At 33.9% G+C, this 27,500-nt stretch overlaps 1 protein-coding gene across 5 annotated transcripts in view; it reads right to left on the bottom strand.

Moving 5' to 3' along the window:
• Nucleotides 1-27,500, bottom strand: part of LOC136836045 (uncharacterized) — a 490,804-nt gene that overhangs the window by 156,905 nt on the left and 306,399 nt on the right. For all 5 annotated transcript variants that reach the window (XM_067099927.1, XM_067099930.1, XM_067099931.1 and 2 more), the window contains 7 exons: nt 25,934-26,101; nt 19,594-19,689; nt 17,966-18,133; nt 15,684-15,782; nt 13,302-13,451; nt 10,978-11,188; nt 6,066-6,276 (listed from right to left, as the gene is read on the bottom strand). In XM_067099927.1, coding sequence (XP_066956028.1) covers nt 6,066-6,276; nt 10,978-11,188; nt 13,302-13,451; nt 15,684-15,782; nt 17,966-18,133; nt 19,594-19,689; nt 25,934-26,101 — 1,103 coding nt within the window. The remainder of the gene's footprint in view (nt 1-6,065; nt 6,277-10,977; nt 11,189-13,301; nt 13,452-15,683; nt 15,783-17,965; nt 18,134-19,593; nt 19,690-25,933; nt 26,102-27,500) is intronic.

The following is a 27,500-nucleotide window of genomic DNA, read 5'->3' as shown; positions in this document are numbered from 1 at the left end:
TTCACACAGCGAAAGTGTCTTAGTAAAATGCCTTTCTTCACATGGCTGAATGTCTCTCCAGAATGACGGGATTCTCTTCTTAATTAACGAAATATATATATATATATATATATATATATATATATATATATATATATATATATATATATATATATATATATATATATATATATATATATTTCATATTACATATTGGTATTAGGCTTCAGTAATACAGGGTGGTTTAAATTCCAGATTCTTTAATTTACATATTGCTACAAGCTTCCAAAGACGTACAGTCTTCTTCTCTTCTTCTTCAGCCTAATATGAGTAATATGTTATATACATACATACATACATACATACATACATATATATATATATATATATATATATATATATATATATATATATATATATATATATATATATATATATATATATATAGTGAAGTTGTGTGGCTGTTTTGTGATATATATATATATATATATATATATATATATATATATATATATATATATATATATATATATATATATATATATATATATATATATATATATATAATACAAGTCTAATAGTTTCAGGAAACACAAAGCAAAGACATGAATTGTCTTCGCATTATACCCTCATGGTACACTGCAGCCAAGGAAGGTTTCTCTTGGTCAAAACGCAAGGAAAGGCGGCTCTTTAAAGACATAACCACAAGCATGAACCACACTCCTTTAACACTGTAGAAGGACAGATTAGTCTTAAATGAAAGTGATGAAGCTATTCAGTAAAGACGTGTGTACAGAAGCTAACGAGTTCAACTCATATTTCCAGAGAAAGCTTGAGACGGAGTTTAAGTGTTATTTCAAGCATATGCTATAATCTACCTTTAAACACACAATTTCAACCTATATAAAAGCTTCAATTTCTAGATACTAGTTCTGATAATACAGTATTTGAAAATAATATAAGATTAAAAGTGCAGAAAATTGTTGTCGACGCACAGAAATGAACCAAGCTCCGTCTACCCCCATGAGCTGGCATTGCGCAAAAGCCAATACAAGAAAAGGGAGATCTGAAAGAAGCCTTTGACGGAGAGAATAAAAACAGCAAAGAGAACAGTTCCCGGAAGGCAAACTCTGGAGACAGAAAGAGAGGCAGGCACGTCGCAATCAATTAGAGCAGAATACGAACGGTCAGATAAAACTTCAATTCGTGTACGAAGAAGCAGTTCCCATGAAGGAGGTTCTTGACTGACGCGGTCCTACGCAAACCCATTCAAAAGCCTTCTATCAATGAAAAGGCAAAGAGGAAAGATTTATAGATGGCTAGATATGAGTAGCGTAGGACAGGCGACCAGTAGCTCGAACTGTAACTTCACAGAATCCATTCAAAGGATAAAAGTTAACGTTGCCTAATTCCAGTTTATTTAAGAATGATTACTTAGCGGACTCGAGAACGTTAGCTTACCTACCGCAAAGTCAACGTGGTAGGATGATAGCTGGATAGGTTACTGGATATTGGTGGCGAAACCATTTGGACAAAAAAAAAAAAAAAAAAAACACGTTTATTAGCTCAGAAAAAATTACGTTGTGCATTACAGTCTCCACGATCATAAAACCAAGACGACATAGACTGGAAAATACTCGGAGAGCGCATAGCTCCACCAAAATAAAAAAATAAATAAATATAGATAAATAATTACAAAAAAACGCCGGTCGACACCGTGAAAGCATAACTCCGAAAAATAAAAGCTAGGAACGACTACCCACAAACTTTTCAAAATCGAATCAACTCTCTAGGGCCCATAAGCCTACCAGCCAAACAATCTGAATAGTAATCTAGCAATAACATTTTACACTATCTGTTGGAGATAAAAAAAAAAGACAAACACCACCGTTAGCAAACAAAGCGCAAAACAATTAAATCCACCACTCTGTTCTAAAACAAGAGCCATAAATCTGTCTTTTTACTCTTCAGTATCAAGTAACAATAAAAAAAACTCTTTAAAAGATGTCTCTTTTTACGTTTCATTATCAAATAACAAAAAAAAAAAAAACTCTTTCTCTAAGAGAAGTCTCTCTTTACGTTTCAGTTTCTGATAACTATAAAATATTTTTCTAAGAGAAACCTTTTTTTTACGGTTCAGTACCAAATAAGAGTAAAAATAACTTTTTTCTAAGAGAAGCCTCTTTTCACATTTCAGTATCAGATAAAAATTTAAAAAAAATATTCTAATATACGTCTCTTTTCAAGTTTCAGCATCAAATAACAATAAAAATAATTTTCTCTCTTTACGTTTCAGTATCAGATAAAATAAAAAACCTTTTTTCTAAGAGAAGCCTCTTTTCACATTTCAGTATCAGAAGGCATTAAAAAAACCTTTTTCTAAAAGAAGCCTCTTTCCACATTTCAGTATCAAATAACAATAAAATAATTTTTCTAAGAGAAGTCTCTATTCACATTTCATTAGCAAATAACAATAAAAAACCTTTTCCTAAGAGAAGTCTCTTTTTACTTTTCAGTATCAGGAAATACTAAAAAAAAAAAACTTTATGTAAGAGACGTCACTTCGACTCTATTTCCGTAAGCGACCATTTCACAAGGGCAATAGCTAACAACCGCCGTTGAAGGCCAAGGATTTGCATCTACGCGATTCATTAGCAATGCAAAGGAGTTATGCAAGACCTTTCCTCTCCAGACCTGGAGACCTTGTCTGCTTGTGGTGATGATGACAGGCGTTACATCACTTCATTTATTAAGTTAACTACTATATATATGCAGTTTTCAATGCCAGGTTGTCAGTTTTCCTGGGAGAATGTGCATGATAATTATAGGAGAGAGAGAGAGAGAGAGAGAGAGAGAGAGAGAGAGAGAGAGAGAGAGAGAGAGAGAGAGAGAGAGAGAGAGAGAGAGAGATATATATATATATATATATATATATATATATATATATATATATATATATATATATATATATATATATATATATATGTGTGTGTGTGGCGTGTTTTCAGTAAATATATATCTCACACGTACAAGAAAGTGTAAAAGACAGAGAAAATGCCGAGAGCAAACGTCTAATGAGACAGACGCTGGTAAACTTAAACTTTCTTTTTCGTCCTGACATCCATTCCTGTTGCGAAATTCGATTTTTCAATACAAAACAGCGAATCAGGTATATTAACACTGCTATCATCGAAAAGATTTACAACTAGTCACTTCAGACTCGTTTATTTAGACTGAATGCAAACTATATATGTTAAAATGTGATGTTCATTTTCAGCAGGAGAATGTTTTAACATCTAGACATCTTACATTATTATTATTATTATTATTATTATTATTATTATTATTATTATTATTATTATTATTATTATTATTATTATTATTATCATATATATTTTATTATTATTATTATTATTATTATTATTATTATTATTATTATTATTATTCAAAAGATGAACCCTATTCATATGAAACAGGCCTGCAGGGGCAACTGGCTTGAAATCTCAGCTCCCAAATACTATGGTGTTCATTTGTAAAGAAATTACAGAAGATATTAGGAAATACAGAAAGAAGAGACCACTTATTAGCAAACAGAGATTAAAGCTTACTCCATCAACGAAAAGCAAAAAAACAAATCAAAACCTTTCCTTTCCGCCATACCGGACAACTGAACACATTTCCATTCTCTTCCTTTCCATATTCATCACAGAGATCAGCAACTCAAACAATTCCAAATTCTTCCCTTCTTTTTCCGCCGGGATGCAGACGAACTCACGAACGCCGATCAGACGCGAGTACCTAAATCTAACGATTAGCGATTGAAGCTTTATTAAACAAATATTCCGCGAAATGGGGAAATTCGAGAGATGTGGAAAACTGCTTTAATGCTATCGAAAATCTATCTTCCGGGCAAAGCGGAAATTTGGAAGTGAGATGTATTTCACAAAAGGTCGATGGCCTGGAAGGGAATTGCCGATGTCACTGGATCTTGTACCTACGACTGCTCACGGGAGGACTCTCTCTCTCTCTCTCTCTCTCTCTCTCTCTCTCTCTCTCTCTCTCTCTCTCTCTCTCTCTTTTCTTGCTCTTACAAATGAAAGTAACTGGTTATGACTGCGTCCCTAATACGCATCTTTATTGTATTGACAAAGTAGAGCGAACTGGATTTTAAATGCCATTTGTAGCTTAATGTTTGTGAATATATAAGTTCACGGTGTATGTGATATTATATATATATATATATATATATATATATATATATATATATATATATATATATATATATATATATATATATATATATATATATATATATATATATATATATATACATGTGTATGCGTATATATAAATATGCGTGTCTGTGTACATTTGTTTCAGTATCTGAGTGCGCTATATACGCTCACGTCGAGTTCACCTGCACTTTTGTGCGATTACACAAAGAAAAGGTGTAAACAGAGATACACGAATTTCATCCAATGTCACGAAAACTGATCTACAAACACAGCAGCGATTTGCAATCTGCATTTTCTGTTTACAATTCCAGCTAATGAGTTCCAAGCGGAGATGAATCTCGTGACAAAATCCCATTCATCCGATTAAAGGTATTAAATTATGTATGATCCGTCAGATATGAATGAGTTGTGGGGAATAAAATGAATTATTACTATTTAAAAAGGGAAGAACAACCCTCAAAAGGAAATGGTGTGGGATGATGACCATTTCCCAGGATACGTTAGTTGCCTTATATATGAATAATGTAAAAATAAGCGTAAGCACCAACTACTACAAATGCAAGTTTCTTCGGCGCAGTCGAATTTTCTGTCCGGTGGTGGCCTCAGCCATGGCCCATAAAACTCTTAGCCGCGGCCCATGACACTCAGCCACGGTCCGGTAGTGGCCTATGTTGTTGGTACCTATAGCGCTGCCAAAAGTACGATTATGGCTAAGTTTAACCTTAAATAAAATAAAAACTACTGAGTTTAGAGGGCTGCCATTTGGTATGATTGATAATTGGAGGGTGGATGATCAAAATATCAATTTGCAGTCCTCTAGCCTCAGTAGTTTTTAAGATCAGAGGGCGGACAGAAAAAAGTGCGGACGATTAGGGTTAGGTCCTTTTCATGAGCTATTTATAATTATGGCTATCTACTGAAATTCTATCTACCAAAACTGCATATTTCCCCGGGTTTCCTTTCTGTAACTGACCCTATTCACTGACACTTTAAAAACACAGAAAATGGAATGGAATATAGAATTTTGGCCAAAGGAGGAAAACCTCGCAGTTGCACTATGAAGCAATTGTTAGGAGAGGGTGGAAAGTAAGATGGAAGAAAAAGAATATGAACGGAGGTACAGTAAAAGGAATGAAATGGGTTCCAGACAGGGGCCGAATGGACGTTGCAAAGAAACCTAAGTAATGCCTACAGTGCACCACATGAGATGCACTGATGGCATTACTCCTCTAGAGAAAAAAAATACTGAAAATGGCAGCCAGAATGAACATACACCCAATCTCCCTCATACATTTATTCATACTTGTGTGAAACGTATAACTCATTGATATATTCACTTATTAATTTACTACATCAAAGCGTCGAGCATCAAAAGGCATCCCAAAAATGGAAGAAAATCTGCGATATTTTGGCTCCACTGGGAATATTAGCTTTGCAGTAATTTGTACATGAATACTTTGCCTTTTAAAACTGTGTTAACATGAATAACGTTAATATTATCTCAAATACGCTAACATAAATCACTATGACTTAAAAATATAAGAATATAAGTGGAATATTCCCACATAAATGGGTCTATACATCTAGACTATGCAAGCAAATAAGGAGAAAAATGTCGATCACCATAATCAAAATGTTTCTTCGGGTGAAAAATTACGAAGTCAATATGCTATCATGATCCAAAAGATCAGGAAGCCAATCTTCAATTACACTAACGTACCATACACAGTACAGAAAACCCTACTACTTGGATACAGTGTAATCACATGGAAGTTTCAGTAAAAATAGCAAAAAGACATATAGTAACAAAAGATTAAACAAAATGTAAAAAAAAAAACAGGTAATACTCACAGCTGTCTTTGTATGAGGTTACTCCAAGTGGCCTTGAGTTCGAGGGTGGGCGCCCTCAGGACGAGGGTGCGTTTGTTTTCCCTCCCCAAAGTGACGGTGTGGTGGTTCTTCTTCTTCCTCGTGGCTCGCTGAGTCCTGGGCAGCGTCATGTAGCTGTTCGTGGCCCCTGGCACCTTGACGGTGGTGTCGATGATCAGTCTGAATTCCGTCGCTGAAAGAAAGGATAGAAATAAATTGATGATTTGGATTGTGTGAGAAAACGGTGTTTAATATATTTGTGGCACTGGTTACTCTCACGTAACATATGTGGGTCAGAAGGCTCTCTATTTCGTTATCCTAACACTGCTGACTACTGACTGTCATGTTTAACACGTAAAGAACACTGAAGAAAGAATCATATTTTATAGTACTAGTTTCTTCCTGGAAATTTAGACAGTAAGAGCACTCATTATATTTGCCCGTTATTCATTCATATTCGAATTGCTAATGCAATAAAAACGGATATTTGATCAGGTTTTCCTTTTATTTTCCTGGTGTAAGCTGCAAATAATAACCACTCAATGAAAAACTGCAACTGAGCAATGTAGCAGTATATTAAGACGTTCAAGACATCTAAATGATTATATAAGAATAACAAAACATATGGAAAAATACTTTCAAAATCCCTGACGTTACGTCCTCATGCCTATAACATTTCTGCCATGAATAATAATAATAATAATAACAATTACGCTATAAATAATTATGGAGTTTTCATATAGGGTAAACTTACGAATGACCAATGTGAAACACTGGGTAATATATTCAAAGGCTCCAACTCACAACGTACGGACTTGCTGAATGAAATCTGGCCATTCAATAACCATCTTAAGTTAATTGAAAATAAACGTCAACCTGATTCTGATTTCATCACTTTGAAGGAGAACTGTCCAGACCATACAGAGGTTAACGACCTTCTGGCAACCCATTCAGTCGCACAAAAAACGCATCCAGTCAACAGTATTTTCATCTGTAAGATATTAATTCAAAATGAATTTCTGAGGATGATACCTCGAAAGGCTTAAAATAACTTTGGTAAATAATTATCCGGATGCTGTATTGAATTGAAGTATTTTTTTATAAGAATTTAGCTCGGAAATAGACGAGTTGCTTCGCATTAATGAATAGGAAATGGCATATTATTTTTCAAACCTTCGAATGCTTCACAAACAGATGTTTTTCGTAGAGAATAAGATTTAACGTAACTGGAAAAATAACCAAACAATGGGGAGCATTCGAAGGTATACAAAATAATATGTTATATCCTGTTCTTGAATGGGAAGCAACTCGTCTACTGCCAAACTAACTTTTTATAGAAAAAAGTATTACAATTCAGTACAGCTTATGCGAGGTGTCATCATCAACAACTGACTTTGAATTTAAGATCTTGCAAATGAAAACACTGTAGAAGGAATTTTATGCATTTTAATGGGCCTGAATGGGTTACCTGAAGGTCGTTAACTCTTGTATTATTGGGTTTTATTATTGGACAATAACAGCTATCAAGCTGCACAAAATCTGCTCTTTCATTAGAAAATTCACTTCGTCTTTCCACTTTGTCATTAAGACCCACCATGTGCTACTTCTACGTCAATATTTTTCTTTTGATGTGACTCGGAGAATAAACAAGTTTGACTAGAGAGAGAGAGAGAGAGAGAGAGAGAGAGAGAGAGAGAGAGAGAGAGAGAGAGAGAGAGAGAGAGAGGTGTTTCGAGCATAATCTGAAGGGTCAAACACTTGGCTCCATCAACCAGATTCTTCGCTCTATCATTAATCAACTCATCTTCTTGAGTTCCGTATTCATTATATTTAATCATTACAGTCAGAATGTAGCTATATATTAGCTCTACATTTGGCAACAGAGACAGTGATATATACGCATTTAACAACAAAACCGCTAGTGCCATAAGCAATAAGGACAGAGACCAGAGATATAAGACAAATTCTCATTCTCTAAAAAACAAAAATCGACATTTAAGTTTGGAATTCCCTTAAAAACCCTTGGTAACAATAATGGATGCATACATGCATACAGCATATTTTTAAAAATAAATATGAATTTACGAACAATCAAGTAATTTGTTAATTTCTCTTTTCATTTATTTTTATTTTTCCTTTTCTTTTCTAAAAACTTATCTCTTATTTCAGTTACATCTTTCAAATGAAAACCATATTCCTTGGAAGCTTGAATTTCAAGCCAATGGCCCCTGTGGGCTTGTTCCATATGAATAAGGTTCATCCTGAATAATAATAAAAATCTTATCCTCAAGCGTCATAACTGTCAAGGATTCAAACAAGTACGCCCTTCCACCTCTGTGCAAGAACAAACAAATGAAGATACACAAATTAAATGTATGAATAAACAAAACACTTACATAATTTTTTGGAATATTACTGGAACCGTCAGGCCATAAAAACCTTCAGGTCTTTAAGTTTAATTCAATGCCTTAGGCCTTGGGACTAAACACTTTTTATTTTATTGGCCTTCACGCTCTGATATTCTCTAAAGACTTGAAAGATCAAGTGCAACAGAGCAGAGAATCAAAGGTACTGAACTTGGATACTCAACTCAAACTTCCCAGTAAAAGTTCTAAGCCCTCCAGCGTCAATAACAGATAACGGATGGGTGAAACAGAACTCAAGACATTCCAAAATGTGTGAATAGGATTTTAAAAGATAACTTAACCTGAATCAACACAAATGAATATACATCAGGACTTAAATTATTACAGCAATTGGCTAAAAAATTGTGTAACACTATAGTCTGTACATCATTATTTGTGGTTATCGAGACTTCAGAGAGATTTCTAATCTTTTTAAGCTACTAAGAAATAATTTCTCTCTCTCTCTCTCTCTTGAAAGAGTTAAGCACACAGTACATATACATATGGAATGCATACTAATGACTTAATTATATTATCATACCAGTACGTGAACACTGTATACATATTCGTACACAAATTATATGCATAAATATATGTATGAACTAATATACAATGAAAATTAATTATATAATCTAAAATATGCAGTATCATTGTTTAACACTAATGATTTCAAAGATATGTATATCAGTAAACTTTCGCTACAAACAGCCGACACTAACAAGAAGAAACAACAGCTGAAACAGCATTCAAGACTCACCACATGAGTCAAACATGAGGAATTCAGTTAACAAGCGATGAAAAATATCAACCATCACATTGAAGTAAAGAGGATATGAATTTACCTTAAGAGATCCATGTCATGGGTCATCCAGAAAAGAACCTTCAATACCCTATAAATGGAACTGATTCATTTTCTTTCACAATGAAAACTTTATTACAGATAAAAATCGTATATGTAAAACTTTTCACATAGCACTGTTATTTCAAAACGCTGCATAACGCACTAATATAAAATAATAACCAAGTTGTAAAAAGGTGGACCCGATTTGCACTGGCAGAGTCCAGAAGTCCATACCAGACCTCTCATTCCCCCTAACAAAGTACCATTCTTACAGTCCGCCTTTTGGTTGAATCTAAATCACCCAAAACTTTATAGCAAAGTTGTAGACCAAATATGAGAGAGAGAGAGAGAGAGAGAGAGAGAGAGAGAGAGAGAGAGAGAGAGAGAGAGAGAGAGAGAGAGAGAGAGCTCAATTCCAGTACTATTTCACCCATTAGTGATACGTGTGAAGGAAATTCAAGTGATGAACAGTGACTGCATACCGAAAAATACTCTACGGACACCACTACCTGCATTTCACTAAGTTTACCTTTGTCACCTAAGCAGTACAGGTGTATGAAAGGTGAAAATTCATAAAATACAAACTTCTGTATATTCTGTTTTGCATACAATGTACCCAGATTCTGCTTATACTACAATTAAGTTTTACCAGTTTACCAGACCCTTCTTCATACTATTATTAAGCTTTTTATCATATACCAAATGATCTGCAATCGCCTCGAATGCATAACAATTATAAATTCAACTAGTTGCAAATAATTTTTGATGTGAATAAGCTTTATATGAAAAAATTGTAAAGTGAAATAGTTTTATGAGTATATCCCAGTATCTACGACTTTATAGTTAATAGCAATAGTTGTTTTTGAAATTAATTACTTCATTATTAAAATAATTTCGGTAAGAATGACACTTTATTCGAGACAACTATGATCAGTTTCAGAGGACAGCTTGAAAAATTAATAATAATCAGACAATACACCCGGATTCTGCCTATCTGAATAGCAGCATATGATTGATTTCATATATAACTGATGTACACGTGTCAGTTCATATAAAACAAAAGGTTATATGAGTACTTTTCCTGTTTATTTAGAAATAACAGTTAATTTTATAAGCCTTCTGAAAAATTAGTTTAATAACATTTCCATCGTTACTGTGGTCTTATAATAACTAAGTTACCGGCGTCCGAGTTCATTTTTAGATTCAGTGTTAATCTGCTTCAAGATTGTGTCTATATTACTTGAACTTTCAACTTCCAGCCATGTGCAGTGTAGCGACGTCTTTCTTAAATACTTTTTTTTACTTACAGAGCCTATCGACATTGGAAAAATTGAAATGTTAAGAGGAAGCCAGTCTTGGTCCGTGCAGGAAAAACAAAACAAAATTTAAACAACTAACTAAAAGCCAACACTAAAAAAACTGTGTGTATTTTCATTAACAATATATATTTTTCTTAAACACTTTTTTATTGATTTACCTATCCTATTTTAATCATATACAAAGAAATAATAAAGAACGCCCATTTCGTTGTTTAATTACGAATAAAACACTCTTTAAACGGCCTCGAAGCAAACTTCAAGCAAGAAACTTTCGTAGCAACAGACTTTCACCCGAACGAACAAAACAAACGAATTCCAGATGAACTCACCTTTTTTCTTGACGGTGAAGACAGCGTGCAAGACGGCCGTCAGAGGCACCGGGTCCTCCATGACGAAGATGACCCTGTCTCGGTTGATCTTGGTGAAGAGGAGGAGATCCGTGAAGAGCATCACCCAGTACTGCTTCAGGTTCCTGCCCTCGAACTTGTACAGTTCGCCCCCGAAAACCCACTGGCGACGGTTGTCGTGCAGGCGGAAGGGCTGTAAAGGAATGTCGGGGTTAATTTGATATGAAGATTCAAATATCAGTTAACAAGATATGACGTTGATAGACTCAAATATAATCAGTTAATTTGATATGAAGATTCAAATATCAGTTGACAAGATATGACGTTGGTAGACTCAAATTTAATCAGTTAATGTGATACGAACATTCAAATATCAGTTAACAAGATATGACTTTGGTAGACTCAACTATAATCAGTTAATATGATATGAAGTTGGTGAACTCAAAAGTGATCAGTTAACATTACATGAAGTTAATGGACTTAAATGTAATTAGTTATCATACGCGGTTGGTAGACTCAACTATAATCAGTTAACATGATATGAGGCTGACAAATTGAAATATAATTAATGAACATGACGTGAGGAACATGACGTGAGTTTGGTGGACTCAACAGTAATCAGTTAACAAGATATTTGGTTGTTGAATTCAGATATAATCAGTTGACATGATATGAGGTTGGTAGAATCAAATATAATCAATTTACATGAAGTAAGGTTGGTGGACACAAACGTATTCAGCTAAGATGATAAGAGTTTGGTGAATTCAAATATAAGCAGTTTAAAAGATGTGAAAGTCACTAGACTGAAATACTAACAATTAAAAGGACAGTGAGTCTTGAGGCTGATAGACCCAAAATTTATCAGTGAACTAGATACTAGCCAAGAAAGAAAAGATAGATTCACCTTTAAAATGGAAAAGGCTGCAAGTGTTATAGAAACATGCAGAAAACGGGATGAATTATGTTTAGCCAATAAACGGATACTGACAGTGTGACATAATGAAAGGTTAAAAGCACACGAATATGTGGGTAGATTCATACCTTTAAAGTTCAAAAGATATGAGGTTTACTGACGATTTCAGTGAATAACATGTAAATGAGACTGATAGACTGACATGTAAGTTAGCAAGATATGAATGAGGATGGCAGATACAAACACCAGTTAAAAGATATGAGGTTGTTATTCTCAGATGTTATCAATTAACAACGTATAAATACATATGGTACATTGACAAGGTATCCGTATATAACTGAAGACAGTACACTCAAAAATTATCAATTACGAAATGAACGAAAAAACTAGATACACTCGAAAAATGTGAACAGAAATAAATATAAGGTAAAAATAATGGCACAAGTGTTTATACCTTACAGTAAAATTCGAAAGATTCATATGCTATTTAACACTCTTAGTCGTACGATGAGGAATACTGATTCTGGCACATCTGAAGCCATACGATCAAAGAAGTTTGAAAGCCAGAGAACAAAGCCCACCCAAACATTTAGTAACAAATTAATCTATGTATGGAAGCATACATTTCCACAGAAGTGGAAATCTATCTTATCTATGGATGTACTGTATGTCTGCAGGAAAGCAGTCTTCACAAGAAAGTACTATTGCTAAAAAACATTAACAAAAACAGTCTTCACAAGAAAGTACTATTGCTAAAAAAACATTAACAAAAACAGTCTTCACAAGAAAGTACTACTACTAAAAAACATTAACAAAAACAGTCTTCCCAAGAAAGTACTATTGCTAAAAAAAACATTAACAATGTCGAGATTGAATTGTTGATAATAAAAAATCCACAATTATATCAATAAAAACGTATTACTGACAATAGCTGAAAACCGAAAACAAGACTTCCGAACGCATGAACGGTGTCCCTCCTCGGTGTTTATGCTAAAAATATAAGAAGAGCATGTGGGATGTTTCTCTTAAATAAAATTAAGATTGTGGAGGGGGAAGGGTTGAGAGGATAACGACCTTTTGTTAATAAGACACTTTATTGACATGTGTGGATTTTTAACGAACAATATAATATTCAATGTGTGTATTCATAATTATTATCAATATTATTCTGAAGATGAACCCTATTCATATGGAACAAGCCTGCAGGGGCCATTGACTTAAAATTCAAGCTCCAAAGAATATGGTGTTCATCTGAAAGAAGTAACAGAAGATAACAGGAAATACAGAAAGAAGAGATGTCATAAAACGGGAGAACAATCCCTCATTCACAGAACCCAAGGGCATAGAAACTTCAACCAGAGCAATACCAACCCGAAAGAGGAGGTGTCCTAACCTGCGTGTACTTGGTGAAAACAAGGCGCTGCTCGATGTCCGAGACGGACACCAAGGGAGGCCTCAGGGCATTGCCGGCTACACCTGTCGGGGACAGCGGGGGTGTCGGCTCCATTATGTTCTGCTGACTGGTCATGCCTCTGTAACATGCCTGCAGAGAGTCGAGTTCAGTGTTTACATTTGCATTCTGCATTTCGAAACATATCTGATATATCATATTTTAGGAAAGACTGTCATCTCTTCGTCACATTACTCTTATTGGGAGGTGAACACAACATTTGCATTATATAATTCTTCGTAAGTGTAAAGAAAAATACCCTGTCGTCGTCATAAATATTACTTCATTGTGAAATTGTTACATTTAAAGCGTAATACTTCACTGGAAAGCGGTTACATTTATCACATACTCTGGGGAAGAAGACCATCATAGAATCAGCATTAATGTAGGTACAGTCAATTGGAAAGTGTTTTCATTTAATCTTTACACATCACTATTTGGAAAAAAAACTGCCACAATATCATCGCCCTGTAATTACTACCAACACAGAATGGATTACATTTATATTTGATATATTATACTCTAGATAATCCTACAATTTCATGATACTACATTGTGCTAAAATTCAAAGTTGACATATTTACTCCCTGTATGGCCCGTCTGAGAGACATGTCATATTAGATCATTCTGTCTTATACAGTATAACTTTCACTGGTATCACCAGTGGGGGGTATCTTTTATGTTACTGTTATTATGACTATCATTTTCATTTAACATGAATAAATATCATCACTCTTTCGTGGTCTCAGAATGAATGAAGAAAATCCAGAATTATATGAATGTATCCATATTCTCTCAGATAAGGAGGCTTCTCCCAACATTAAGGCTGAAGAGGCCAGCTGTTCAAGACGAAATCTCCCTTATCAGAGAATATACATAAATACAAACATATTTTGGATTTTCTTCACCCATCATTACTATTATACTAGAGAATATATACGGAGAGGCTTTCACAACTAACATAACGTATTTACTTGCATTATAACCTTCACTACTCTTGAAACCTGTGCTGCTTTTAATACTGGTACGTGTTACTGCCTCACGCAATTCCATTTAAAAAAAAAAAACTGGCTTGTGACATAGCTTAGAATTACTTCTGTTTAGCCAGTAATTTTGCCTACCAAATGAGTGTTCTAATGAATAAGCACGTATTAGATCAAATTTATTTTCGAGGAATCCTGAAGGAAGATTTGTTTGATACAAAGAGAAAATTCACCTAAAACACCTACTGATCAGATTCAGTGACATGTTCACGAGTAATTGTTGAGTTGCAATAATCAGACTTCACAAAATTTAACAATAAATAGAAGTTTAGAAAATCAAATAATGAAAAAAATTCAGCAGAGGGGACATCAACAGATTTTAAATCGAAAAATCCCATCTAAATTAAAAACGATAATCTTCAGCAGACTACAGAAACTAAGAAAGTAAGGTTATACTCCAACTTCGACCAAATATTTCACCGTGAAGAATCAGCTGCATTGCATACTACCCTAGGTAAGAAAATAGTTTTATCACTTCTTTCCTGTATGGCTGCTATTGTACCATAATTTGGTTCAACTAAAAGAAATGACCAACTGGAAAATTAAAAGAAGGAAATCCGTAACATCTTCTACCTCAATAGAGAATTGCTGATTATCTAAAAATAATTTTTCTAAAATACTAGTTCACTGGTTCAGTTCTTCGTAAAATTTTCCGAACCATCTTGTTGTAATAGTCTCTCTTGATTAGCAAAAGTTCAGACATTGCTTTTTAAAACACCGTGCATAAAATCAATCTAAGTCGAAATCAAAGATCAAACTTTATTACTATAATTAAATATACAATATAGAAATACAAGGAAAAATCTCGGTAATTTTTAACTGACAATGAATTGCTAATCAACTTCTGAAACTGAATTGCTAGTCAACTTTAAGCAAAATCCGATATTACAGCAGTAAATTCAGTCCATAAAAGGATTCTCCATTAATCACTTCCATGCAGTATCTTCAAATTGCTAATCAACTTCTGAAACTGAATTGCTAGTCAACTTTAAGCAAAATCCGATATTACAGCAGTAAATTCAGTCCATAAAAGGATTCTCCATTAATCACTTCACTTGATAACCAAATCCTAGGCAATTCAAACGGAATTAAATTGCTAACAAATTTAAAGTAGAAAGTCAAGAAATCCCTTCACTGGTTCATAATTAAAAAACAAAATCTTCAGCAACTACTTTACTGCAGATACTTGCACTTAATAATCAAGTTTTTTCAAAGTACCCAATTTATGTATAATCACCCCGGTTTGAAACCAACTTTTACTTTTATACTTATATAGTCTCACCTTTAGTCGGTCAAGCACAGTGTCGAGGTAAGCGTTATCCTTATGACCTGGTGAGGACGAGTATAACTTCGTCAGAAAGCCCACCAGCTCACGTATATGCTGGAAATACGAATGAATTTATTAAAGTAAAAGAATCTTGTGCCCAATAAACGACACCGGGACAGAATTAGTGAAAATGTCAATTGCCACCAAAGCTATAGAGTATTAATCAGGGCTGGGCAAGTTTCCTTAAAAAATGTAAGTCTGACAATAATGTGTGAATAGAAAGAATTAAGGTTGGAAGTAATTTTAACATCACAAATGTCTAACCATGATAACAATGAATATACATCTGATAATATTGCCATAAAGTGTTATTTTAATAGCAGGGGTTACGGTCCAAGTAGGACAGCATTATAATGAGTTTTTAAGACCAGCAGGATGGCACAGGAAATAAAAAAAAAATGGGGGAATAGGGGAAAACTTACACCAGATGGAAATACTGGAAAAAACTCTGAGAAAGTGAGAACTCGTTTTCCGTTCAACAAAAATATTACCAAAAGATATATATAACTAATGCCAAGCTAAAACAATCATGGCATTTCGTGGGTTTATAGATAAATTTTGCAAGAAGCTGGGAGAGGAAAAGCAATCATCATCGTCGATAGTCAGCAAAAACTGTAACAATTGTGCAACGGAGCGTCTGATTTCAGTTCTCTCCACGAAATTAAAATTCCCTTGACGTTATCTAATATGCCAATGACCTTTTCTGTTGTAACACTTCATAATCTATTTCCAGTTCATAAGGATAAATCCTAACAGATGGAATAGAATAATTCTATATACCAGGCTGAGTGAGAGAGGGTGACATTCGCTCTAGAGTACGGGCATGATAAGGACATGATAAGACCGTTACTTTGTTGGCCACTTAATGGCCTATTTTTTTTTAAGCTAATGGAATCTCTAGTGTATGATTTAGAGAACAAAAGGCATTGTGGCAGACTACAGTAAATAACTAAGAAATTATAACAGATTACATTTACATTCAAATGGCAGGGACGCAAACTACTAATCGTGAATACAACTATATAAATAATACCATTTAGAGGTGTATGTTAGAGATAATACATAAATCGTTACATAATATACCAAAGTGGTAATTTTAAAATACATTGTTTTATTGGCCTACTTATATAAAGATTGCAGTAAGGTACTGAATATGATTAATTACAAGACGAGGTAAATAACAAAACACGGAATTATTCTTAACATTATAAACATTTTCTAAAGTTTCGAATATAAACTGTGTACTGTGGCAGGCATATAAATGAGGCACTGTCCTGAATAATGAATAATTATCAGGTATAAAATATCTGAATTCAAATGGTCAAAATCTTTGAAAAATGACACTGCCAGTAAAATTCACATCGAAGAAATATCTATTCATTTATTTATTTCTCTTCGATAAATAAAACGCTCAAATCAAGAATCATTATTATTTTGATCTTGAGTAGTTAGTTGAGATTCTCGAAGTCACTACTCGTACTTCGAGTAAGCTAATGATTATCTGAATCCCGTGCATGAATGAATTACAATCTGTATGTGTATGCAGCTACAAATGAAAACCCCGTTTTCAAGAGTCACATCAAACTGGCCATTTAATCTTCTAACAAAACTACAAAGGTTGGCTGCTTTCAAAACATGAGAGGTGATACGACTGTCAAGTTTTGTAACAACCGCCGTTCAAATTCACACTAAAGGTTATTTTAGTGTGAATTCAACTATTTTTTTGCGTCTTCTCAGACCTTACGTTATGCAAGTTTAAAGGATGTTTTTTTTAGAACGATTTTTTTTTTATTTGTGAAGCTCGTGTGTGCAGTACCTAATCCTCGAGTAAACTGGTGCATGAACCTCGAGGAATCAGTACTTCAATCATGAGTGATCAGTACTTGAACCCCGAATAATCAGTACAGTAACACCTCAACTTAAAGGAATTTGGTACTTATATGCAACATTATTATCATTATTTTTTGCTTGGCTACCATTTTAGAAGTAATACATATTCAAATAGATCTCCCAAATTGAATGCTAATCATAAAGTACAGGTTAGTTTAGGTTGGGAACTTAGGAACTATGTGGAATTGCTGTTAGCTGTAACACATCTAAAACAAAATAAATATTCAAGTGCAGGCTATGATATAGGGTCTTCGTTACTTAATTTTGCTACTTATTGCAATGCCAGACCGTAAGGTCTCTGCTAAGTTGAGGTGCTAATACTGTATTCGAATCTCATGTCCGCTTACCTCGGCGGGCTTGTGTATGAAAGTGGTTATGTCAGGCTTCTTGCGAGGTATTTGGGGCGTCAGCAAGAAGTCCTTAAAATCAATCTCGTGCAGCTTGTGGGAGAGGACTTTATCGGCTTCAGGAAGCCCGCTGAAATATTTGCTGTAATTCTCGGCCATTTCATCGACCTGTAATCAAGGATTGAATGTAAGTCGACGAAACTGTTTGGAATCTATACCAGATACTGAGAAATCTTGCAACCGAATCAGAGAAGTGGAGACTGATTTTTAAACATGTACTGGGGTCACATCAATATTGGTCATCGACACCAAAGAAAACTAGTAAATTTGTCGACATTATTTCTTGTATTTTCATGTGTCATTTTACTTCATAATTCGTTGTCATACCAGAGTAACTTATCGAAATAACGATAAAGTAAAAGTAAAATCTTTAATGATCTCGTTCTGCCTTGAACTAAAAAATTTGACCTGGAAAATTAACTTGTCTTTAAATAAATAAATATATAATATATATATATATATATATATATATATATATATATATATATATATATATTTGTGTGTGTGTGTGTGCGTGTGACTTTCAAGGATTTTTTCTTGAAGATTACGAATTTTTTCGCATTTTTTATCGGTCATTTTCTCTATTTTTTTTTTTAATTACCTCTCATTTGTTACATATATTTTTCATATACTGTGTTTGTTTCTTGCGCTGTCTCTTACATTTTATTTCCTAAGAGTAAAAATACATTTATTATTTCAATAGTAACAAAAATTAAGTTTTAGTTTTTGCATAGCATGAAATATGTAACCCAAGCCATGTTGCAACAGCAGATTCAGTTTCACCCTCTACTAACTGATCAGATTAGATTGCAATTAGTTCTACAATTTGCTGCCCTAATCAAAACTGACGACTAATTAGCGGGATGCTTAGGCCTCTTCTGAAAATGACTGAAGTTGTAATTCAAGAGCTGAATTGGCGTGTACGTCATAGCAAAAGGCTAAAGGCTTTATTTGAGTTTGTTGTTTAAGTTCAAATGAAGCAGAAGAGGAAAATAAACCTGAAAAAATAATTCTGAGGCAAAATCTTTTACATAAAAAGAGTTAATCTACTGCTCACGACTTTTGTACTAATAAATCAAATTATACAATCGCTTTACAATAGTTCAACACAGACTTTTTTTCGGCTGGTTGTAACGAGTCCAGTGCTCCTCATCAGACGTCTTATTCCCTTTACCAGAAGTGCCAGTGATGTCATGAAGCCAGGACAAATCTAAACCAGCCACTAGTCTATTACATTTTCGTCAAAAAAAAAATGCATTACATAAATTAGAATTCCGGCAGAATGTACCAGCGATCTTTCACTTAACTCATCACTCGCACTTATGCGAAATGGATTCATAATTTACATAATAAAATGACATGTAGATATCCAAATTACCCATAAAGATTCATTATTAATTTATAAAAAAAATATTTCAATTTATAATTATAAACCCGACAAGAGTTTTTAAAATATCGCAAATATAAACGACAGAATATTAATCAGGCAAAATACACTGATCAAACACTCAAAAAATAAATAAATAAATAAATAAACAAAGGCGATCACAAAAACTATTTAAACTGACCATCTGGTAATAGATGAATCCCACGTTATCGCCGATGCCTTCGTCATCGTCGTTACCCATGAGTCTGTCGACAACGCTGTCCGACATGTCCACCAGCTACGGAAAAAGGAATAAGTTAATGATAAACTAGGAGAAAAGGAATAAATTCATATAAAACAAGGAAAAAAGGAATAGATAAAGAATAAACAAAGAAAAAAGGAATAAATTAATATACATGATGAAAAGGGATAAAATTATAATAAACAAGGAGAAAGGGGATAAAATAATTAAAAAAAAACAAGAAAAAGGATTGTATTAACAATAACCATGGAAAAAAGAAATAAATCAATATAAATGGAAAAAAGAAATAAATTAACAATACACAATGGAAAAGGAATAAAGTAATAAAAAACAAGGAAAAAAGAATAGATTAACAATAAAGAAGGAAATAATGAATCAATTAATATACATGGAAAAAAGAAATATTAACAACAATGGAAAAATAAAAAAATTAAAAATAAACAAGGAAAAAGGAATAAAATAACAATATGCAAAGAACAAAGGAATAAATTAATAATAAACAAGAAAAAAGGAACAATTAACAATAAACAGGGGAAAAAATAAATTAACGATAAACAAGGAAACTCGAATAAATTAACAATAAACGAGATAAAAATTGAATTCATAATAAACAAGGAAAAAAAGAATAAAAAAAACGAGGAAAAAAGGAATAAACTGACAATAAACACGGTAAAAAGTAATATAGCAAACAAAGTTAGTTAATGCGAGGTTGACGTGGTATCAAAGGTAAGGCATGAAAGCAAGGTAAAACACATTAATAGATAGATGTAGTTGGTCTGAAATAAGCTAATCATTATAAGCCTCATTAAGTCTCAAACTACGAAACAAATGGATGTACAGTGGATAACAACAAAAAATATCAGTTAATATCACTGAATGAGAATAGTCGGTGAAATGTTAGTGAAACCTCTAATCTCTAAACAGGAACAAGATAAAATACCTAGCACTAAGCTAATGTGAAATGGCATCAGCCATTGAACTTTTCATAACGTTTTTACTTACCAAACACGATGAAGTAAAACAAATTATAAAAATGAGTGACAATTTTGAATGACGTAGGTTTATTTAATGCAGTGTTAGTGGAATCACAGATGACGAAAGATGACAAAATGCCGAGTTATAACAGTGCATAACGTCATGGTAAGAAGATTACAAAAAAATAAATGACGCAGTATGTATCCTCACTCAACTCGTTTATTATATTTCAAATCAACATTCCATTTCGAACTTCTAAACATCCTAAAGGGGTAAAAGAGGGGCTAAAGGTTATGAATAAGTATACGCAATTAACATTACGGAAAAGTATAGGCAAGTAACATTACGGAATAATGTCTAAAAATAAGCGTAATATCTAACATTAAGTGTCGACGGTAGCCTGCTGGGTGCGATAAAGCTTGGAGGGAAGATAATGCCGGTGTAAAAATGCGTATATGTTTGAAAAATGCGTATATGTTTGAAAAATCCGTATATGTTTGAATCACTTGCTTGGTTTAAGAGCACTTTGGTGACAGGGTCCTAGTAGCTATTTAGCTTTTCTTTAGCTAAATTAGTTGGTGAAAGAGCGACGGCACTGATGAAAGTTAAATGGGATGAGAAAAAGAGGTTTAAAGGTGGAAGTTAGATCGTCTGACGCCAGTGAATGGCAGGGCTGAATGGAGATGATAAGTTGAACTGAGAGCAAAAGTAGTCTAGTCAATATTTCTTTTAGATTTTTATCCGAGATCTACACTGTTTAAAGACATCAATATCTCCACACCAAGAAAACATCTCTTGTTAATTACTAGCCTTTAGAGGAACTGCACTCTTAACAGTCGAAACACTTCAAAAATTATGTAAAATTATTTAAAAACGTTTTCTTTCGCTTATGCCGACTAAGTTACATGCTGGAAAGAAATTTGGAGTCGCTGTTCATAATATCAATAAAAGAAATTAACGTAATTTCCGCTTACATGTATGAAGCAGATTTGTATACTCATTTTCTCTCGGGAGATGACTTACCGAAAGAGCAAATACACGGGAAGGTGCAAGAGAATGGCGGTCAGAAGACAAGTCCTTGGAATATGATTCTTTCCTGGAAAGTCCTTTCTTCAATAATCTGTGTTATTAATCTTGATGAAACCATGGCTGTTTCTATTCCTCAAAAACGCTGACTGAAGTGACGTGGAATCTGGCCATACATGGTCCACTCACATATAAGACCTTTCAGTCATTCCAAGTTGGTATTTCTTATATTATAACAGATGTGTCATGACTAATGTTTGCCCTGCTCCGTACTCTGAAATACTACTTTGATACATCTCCTACCTAGTATTTTTTTTTAAACTAGAGTTTTTGAGTTTGTCATCAAAATTGCCAGATGTGGCTCTTCACAGTGCACAGTACCATGAGATAAAATAATAAACACAAAACATCATCTATCTAGTGTTCTTGCGTTCACTTACAAACAAGAAACATGATTTCAAATGCTTGTTTAGCATGTCGATAGCTTGTCAGTATCGGAAAATAAATCTATTTAAATTTGACACCATTTCTAATCATATGATGCAAATGCAAAGACTGACCTGAGGTTGTATGAATGTCAAAAAATATCCTGGACCTTCAATTACGCGAAACACCGAATCTCTAAACACAGCCTGGATGAATTTTAAGTGTTGGACTCTAAAGTATTTCATTTCTGCTCGACTAAAAAAAAAACACACACACACAAAACTGTACTCGCACCTTAAGTGAAAATGTGATTTTAAGGAAACTAATTATCGTGTGTACATACACACACATAAACACACACATATATATATGTGTGTATGTATATATATATGTATATATATATACTGTATATATACAGTATATATATATATATATATATATATATATATATATATATAATTATATATATATATATATATATATATATATATATATATATATATATATATATATATATATGTATGTATGTATGTCATCCCCTGTCTCTAACAGTTGCAACCTCATCTATATATATGTATATATATATACTGTATATATACAGTATATATATATATATATATATATATATATATATATATATATATATATATATATATATATATATATATATATATATATATATATATATATGTATGTATGTATGTATGTCATCCCCTGTCTCTAACAGTTGCAACCTCATCTTTCCCAAAACCCCTATTACCTTTCGCAAAATTTTGTTACAAACCCACACTTAACCTTTTTTTGCATAATTCTGCTCAACACAAACGAACAGAGAAACAAAACGTACAAACAAAGCAAACCACAAACATTACCACTTTGTCGGATGTAACTACGATGATCAAAAGTAATGTCGAATGACCCACTCTTCAGTATTCTGGTTATGGAATGGAATACGAGATTTAGGCCACAGGTCAAGCGCAGGAAACTGAGAGTAGAAAGGTTTGAAAGGTGCAACAGGAGGAAAACCTCGCAGTTGCACTGTGAAATAATTGTTAGGAGAGGGTGGAAAGCAAGACGGAGAAACAGAATATGAATGGAGGTACAGTAAAAGGAATGAAAGGGGGTGGCAGCTAGGGACCGAAGGGACGACGCAAAGAACCTTTAGTAATACTGACAGTGCACCGCGTGAGGTGTACTGACGGCATGTATTCTGGTTATGAACACTACTACTAAAATAGCAATCCCTAAGCAGCATTTCCGAAAATATGTAATAAAAAACAGAGATCCCCTTGACGTTCCGGAAACGGTCGGCGGGTTATAATCGAAGCCTATAAGAGCCAGGAGCAGCAGCAATTCGAACTCCTTAATCCTCGAATCTGGAGGCATTCCTCGAATTCCGAACTCCTGTAAATCCCGCCTACGATAGGCCCTTGTAGCACGGAGCTCCCTCACATTACCAGCTGAGGAATGATTGGAACCCGTCTGAATGAAAGTATATCCTCTCTCCTTTCGATTAAAGATGAGTATTCCAGTCGTAAGATCTATGTTCTACACAGGTTAACGTATCATAATTGAATCAGGTCGTGAATGTGTATTAAATATATTGGTGAATGTGTGTTCAGTTTTGAACAAACCACTAAACTGTTATGTCGGTATATGATTTAGTCTAGATTCTCAGTTAGGTAAGGCGTTTTATCAGAGGCTTTCTCTCGTTCCATTAAGGAATGGATGTTGTGTATTACGAATCAACCTAAATCAACAGAGCATTGCATTCTACGTCAAGTGCAACAAAATACATCCCGCGAGGTTTCCCATGTGTCTACTGTATATGTAATCTGAGTTCTTGTTTTATTTTTACACTCAATTACGAAATTTTTGCTGAAGACCCAGTACTCATCCATCTTCTAGAACTACAATAATATCCATTTCAGATATTAAAAAATATAGATTCAATTACAGACGATATATATACTCTTAAACGAGGTAAAAAAAAATTCCTCGACCATTTTTAACGTATGAGTACTGTATAAGTTCAATTCTCTCTTATAAACAGACTACCTTTAACTTCTCTTTATTTCATCTCATTTCAGAAGTTTCAGCATCTGTAAAACGTCTGTGATTACAAGCCTACTAAAGTAAGAATTATCATAAATGCCTAAAACATATTCACTGACACACAGTCGACATTCTTGAAAAAGTTGCAAAAACATTTTTACCTGGGGAAAGTAATAAGCAAACTCATTTCAAACTCGAAGAAATTTCCGCGGAAAAAATTTTATATACCGGTCTAAGACACGCATTCATTTGCCGTTTACTGAAAAAGTCCAAGTAAACATTGCACCAAAGCTTGACAGAAGAACTCGCAGCTACCTGACACCATTCACCAAATTAAGCCTTTTCCTCTTCTACTGGACTTTCATTTCCTACACTAAACTTTCTAGACTGGTGCCTCATTAGCCCTCATTCACTCGGCGGGCGACTGGCTTTATTCTATTCCATCCAACTGCAAGAGACACCCAATTACCAGAAGACTATGAAGAGGAGAGATAGGCGCCAGCCATGACAGGAGAGGGAGAAACTCCTCTGAAGTGAGGGAGGGTGATTCAAGCAGATAGCGTCACAGGACTGAAGGGTAGAAGGTTGTATGGGATTGATTTGTGAAATGTGAACTGGCGTCACAATAACTTGGGTAATGTACTTCTTTGCTCTTTACGTTTATTTTTCGATTCTATACTGACCTATCGAAGCCCCAGTCAGACAGGATGGAGTTTTACAAATCGTCAGATTTTCAGATAAAAATGGCACAAACGTTATACGCAATGAAGTTAGCTGATGCTTAATCAACTTTCACCAAAAAAAAAAAAAAAACTGTTACTCAACTAGTGTGAATTTTCTCCCTCAAAAGGGCGAAAACAGATTTTCATCACTAAAAGGATTCCAAGTTCCATGTTGGATACTGCTAATTCAGTAACTCAATAAAAGTCATTTGAGCAATTAAAATTACACAGCTCACGCAGACGACAAACTTTTGTGCCGTGAAATGTCATGAATACTCTGGCTCCTGTCGAAACCTAAACATGAAGTGGCTAATATTATTTTGTTATTTGCCACATATTAAAAGTTAATAATGAAAATAAAATTATCATCATCCACAGGTAGATAATAACAGCAGTGCTAGTAGGTACGAGTACTTTTAATTGAGCTCGTGCTTAAAAACATCGGACTTCCACAAGTTTGAGATTTTTCAATTCTTGTAACCTTCCAACATCAAAAAGATTCACTCAAGAGGATTATAAACCACCGCTTGAATAGAGCAGCTGTGTTGAGTTATTTTCCAGAGCGCTTTACTTCAGAATGCCTATCTTTCACTTCTGTTCCATTCAAATTGATTGCCTCAGTCGTTAAAAGCCTATAGCATAATCTGACTTTTGATAACTTCCTTCTAAATTCAGACGAAAGCGACTTAATTCTCCTAGACTCCAAGAAAATCATAATTTCACAAGGATCTAGACATAAAGTTGAGACTCGTCAGTCATGCAATCAATCAACAAAGGCCTAACTCTCCCAAGGACAAAATTTTGCCGTTAACTCTAGGTTTACATAGAAAGTCCTAACTCGAGTCAATAAAGTGTTTTAATTTATTTACTTGATTTTTTATGTCCTTATTTTTTTTCTTTTGCCTCAAACCTGCATATTAACTCCCGAAGTGTAATACTGGAGGTAGATATGCCCTTCGGTCATAAATATGGAATAATATAAAAGTGTCATTTTACACCTTCGATTCTGTGGATCGACATTCCCCTAGCTCATAATATAAATAAATAAATAAATAAATAAAGGCCATTTCTCTCACCTGGTCCATATTACTGAAGAGCTGAGAGTGCTGCGTCTGCGTGATGAGATCTGTCCGGAACTTGAGGGGGATGAAGTAGCGTTCGAGACCGAACCTGCAGGAGTTGCTGAATGCCTGCTCGCAGTTGATGAGGTTGTAGATTATGTTCTGACGGTCCTGCTCGCCAGCCTGCAACAGATGGCGACGTTGGAATCAACCGTTTTACAGCAACTACAGGCAGGGAATCAACCATTTTTCAGTAGAATAGAATAAAATATAGAATTCAGCACTGAAACACAAATTGACAGTAAAAAGGTTTGACAGGTGTAACTGGAGGAATACCTAACAGATGCACTGTGAATCAATTGTTAGGAGAGGGTGGAAAGTAAGATGGAAGGAAGAGAATATGAACGGAGGTACAGTAAAAGGAATGAAAGGGGTTGCAGCAAAGGGCCGAAGGGACGCTGCAAAGACCCTTCAGTAGTGCCTACAGTGCACCGCATGAGGTGCATTGATGGGGTTACCCCAATACGGGGCATTTTACGGTAACTACAGGCAGGGAAAACTCAACACTTTTTCCAGCTGTCATATATCTTTTGGATATTCTAATTTCTCAAAGAAGCAGTTTATATACGATACACGAAAACTGTACCGTTAAGTGGTGCTGCCTGAGTTAATTAAATCGCCAAAAGTGACAAAGGAAAAGAGTGAGAGTAAATTCTTGTTTTGTTATGAGCTAAGAATGCGATTCAGTCTGTTAATGTATTGTTTTGATTACTGTAATATTCACGTAATATTCTTAAAGAGATATCAAAATTGTTTCTAACAAAACTGTTTGAAATTTTCCAATATATACAAAATATCTTTTACGTACCAGTTTTTCTTAATCAAAAATTCTTGAACAACAGAGAGAAAACGCACAGAAGCTTCAACATAAAATTAATACTGTTTACTGCATAGAAACAAAATTAGATTTCTATAATAAATTACAAAGGCCTCGTCTAAAACACTGTAGGATTTACTTTACACTTTGATTCATTCTACGCTTTAAATAGTTCTATGTTTGAAAAGCTTTGAATTTCAAGTGAAATTCTAAATATTGTAATATATATGTATACATATACAATTTACATATATATATATATATATATATATATATATATATATATATATATATATATTTATATATATATTATATATATACTACATAACATATATATATATTATAAAATATATATATTATATATATATATATATATATATATATATATATATATATATATATAATATATAATATATATATACACATATACGGTTTATTCGTTTCAGAAGTGACAATGGTAGCATTATCAACTGTATATGAGATACGTATAAAAGTAGCTTATTGGCTTGGTAAAGGTATGACGCTGAGATTAAATATAGGATTTAGGCCAAAGGCCAAGTGCTTGGACCTATGAGGTCACTCAGCGCTGAAACGGAAATTGTGAGTAAAGAGGTTTGAAAGGTGTAACAGGAGGGAAACTTCGCAGTTGCGCTATGAATCAATTGTTAGAAGAGTGTGGAAAGTAAGATGGAAGAAAAAGAATAT

This window comes from Macrobrachium rosenbergii, chromosome 56 (genome assembly GCF_040412425.1).
Source record: "Macrobrachium rosenbergii isolate ZJJX-2024 chromosome 56, ASM4041242v1, whole genome shotgun sequence".
Taxonomy (NCBI): Eukaryota; Metazoa; Arthropoda; class Malacostraca; order Decapoda; family Palaemonidae; genus Macrobrachium; species Macrobrachium rosenbergii.
Note: the sequence above shows the minus strand (reverse complement) of the source record. Positions and strands in the feature narration are given on the sequence as shown.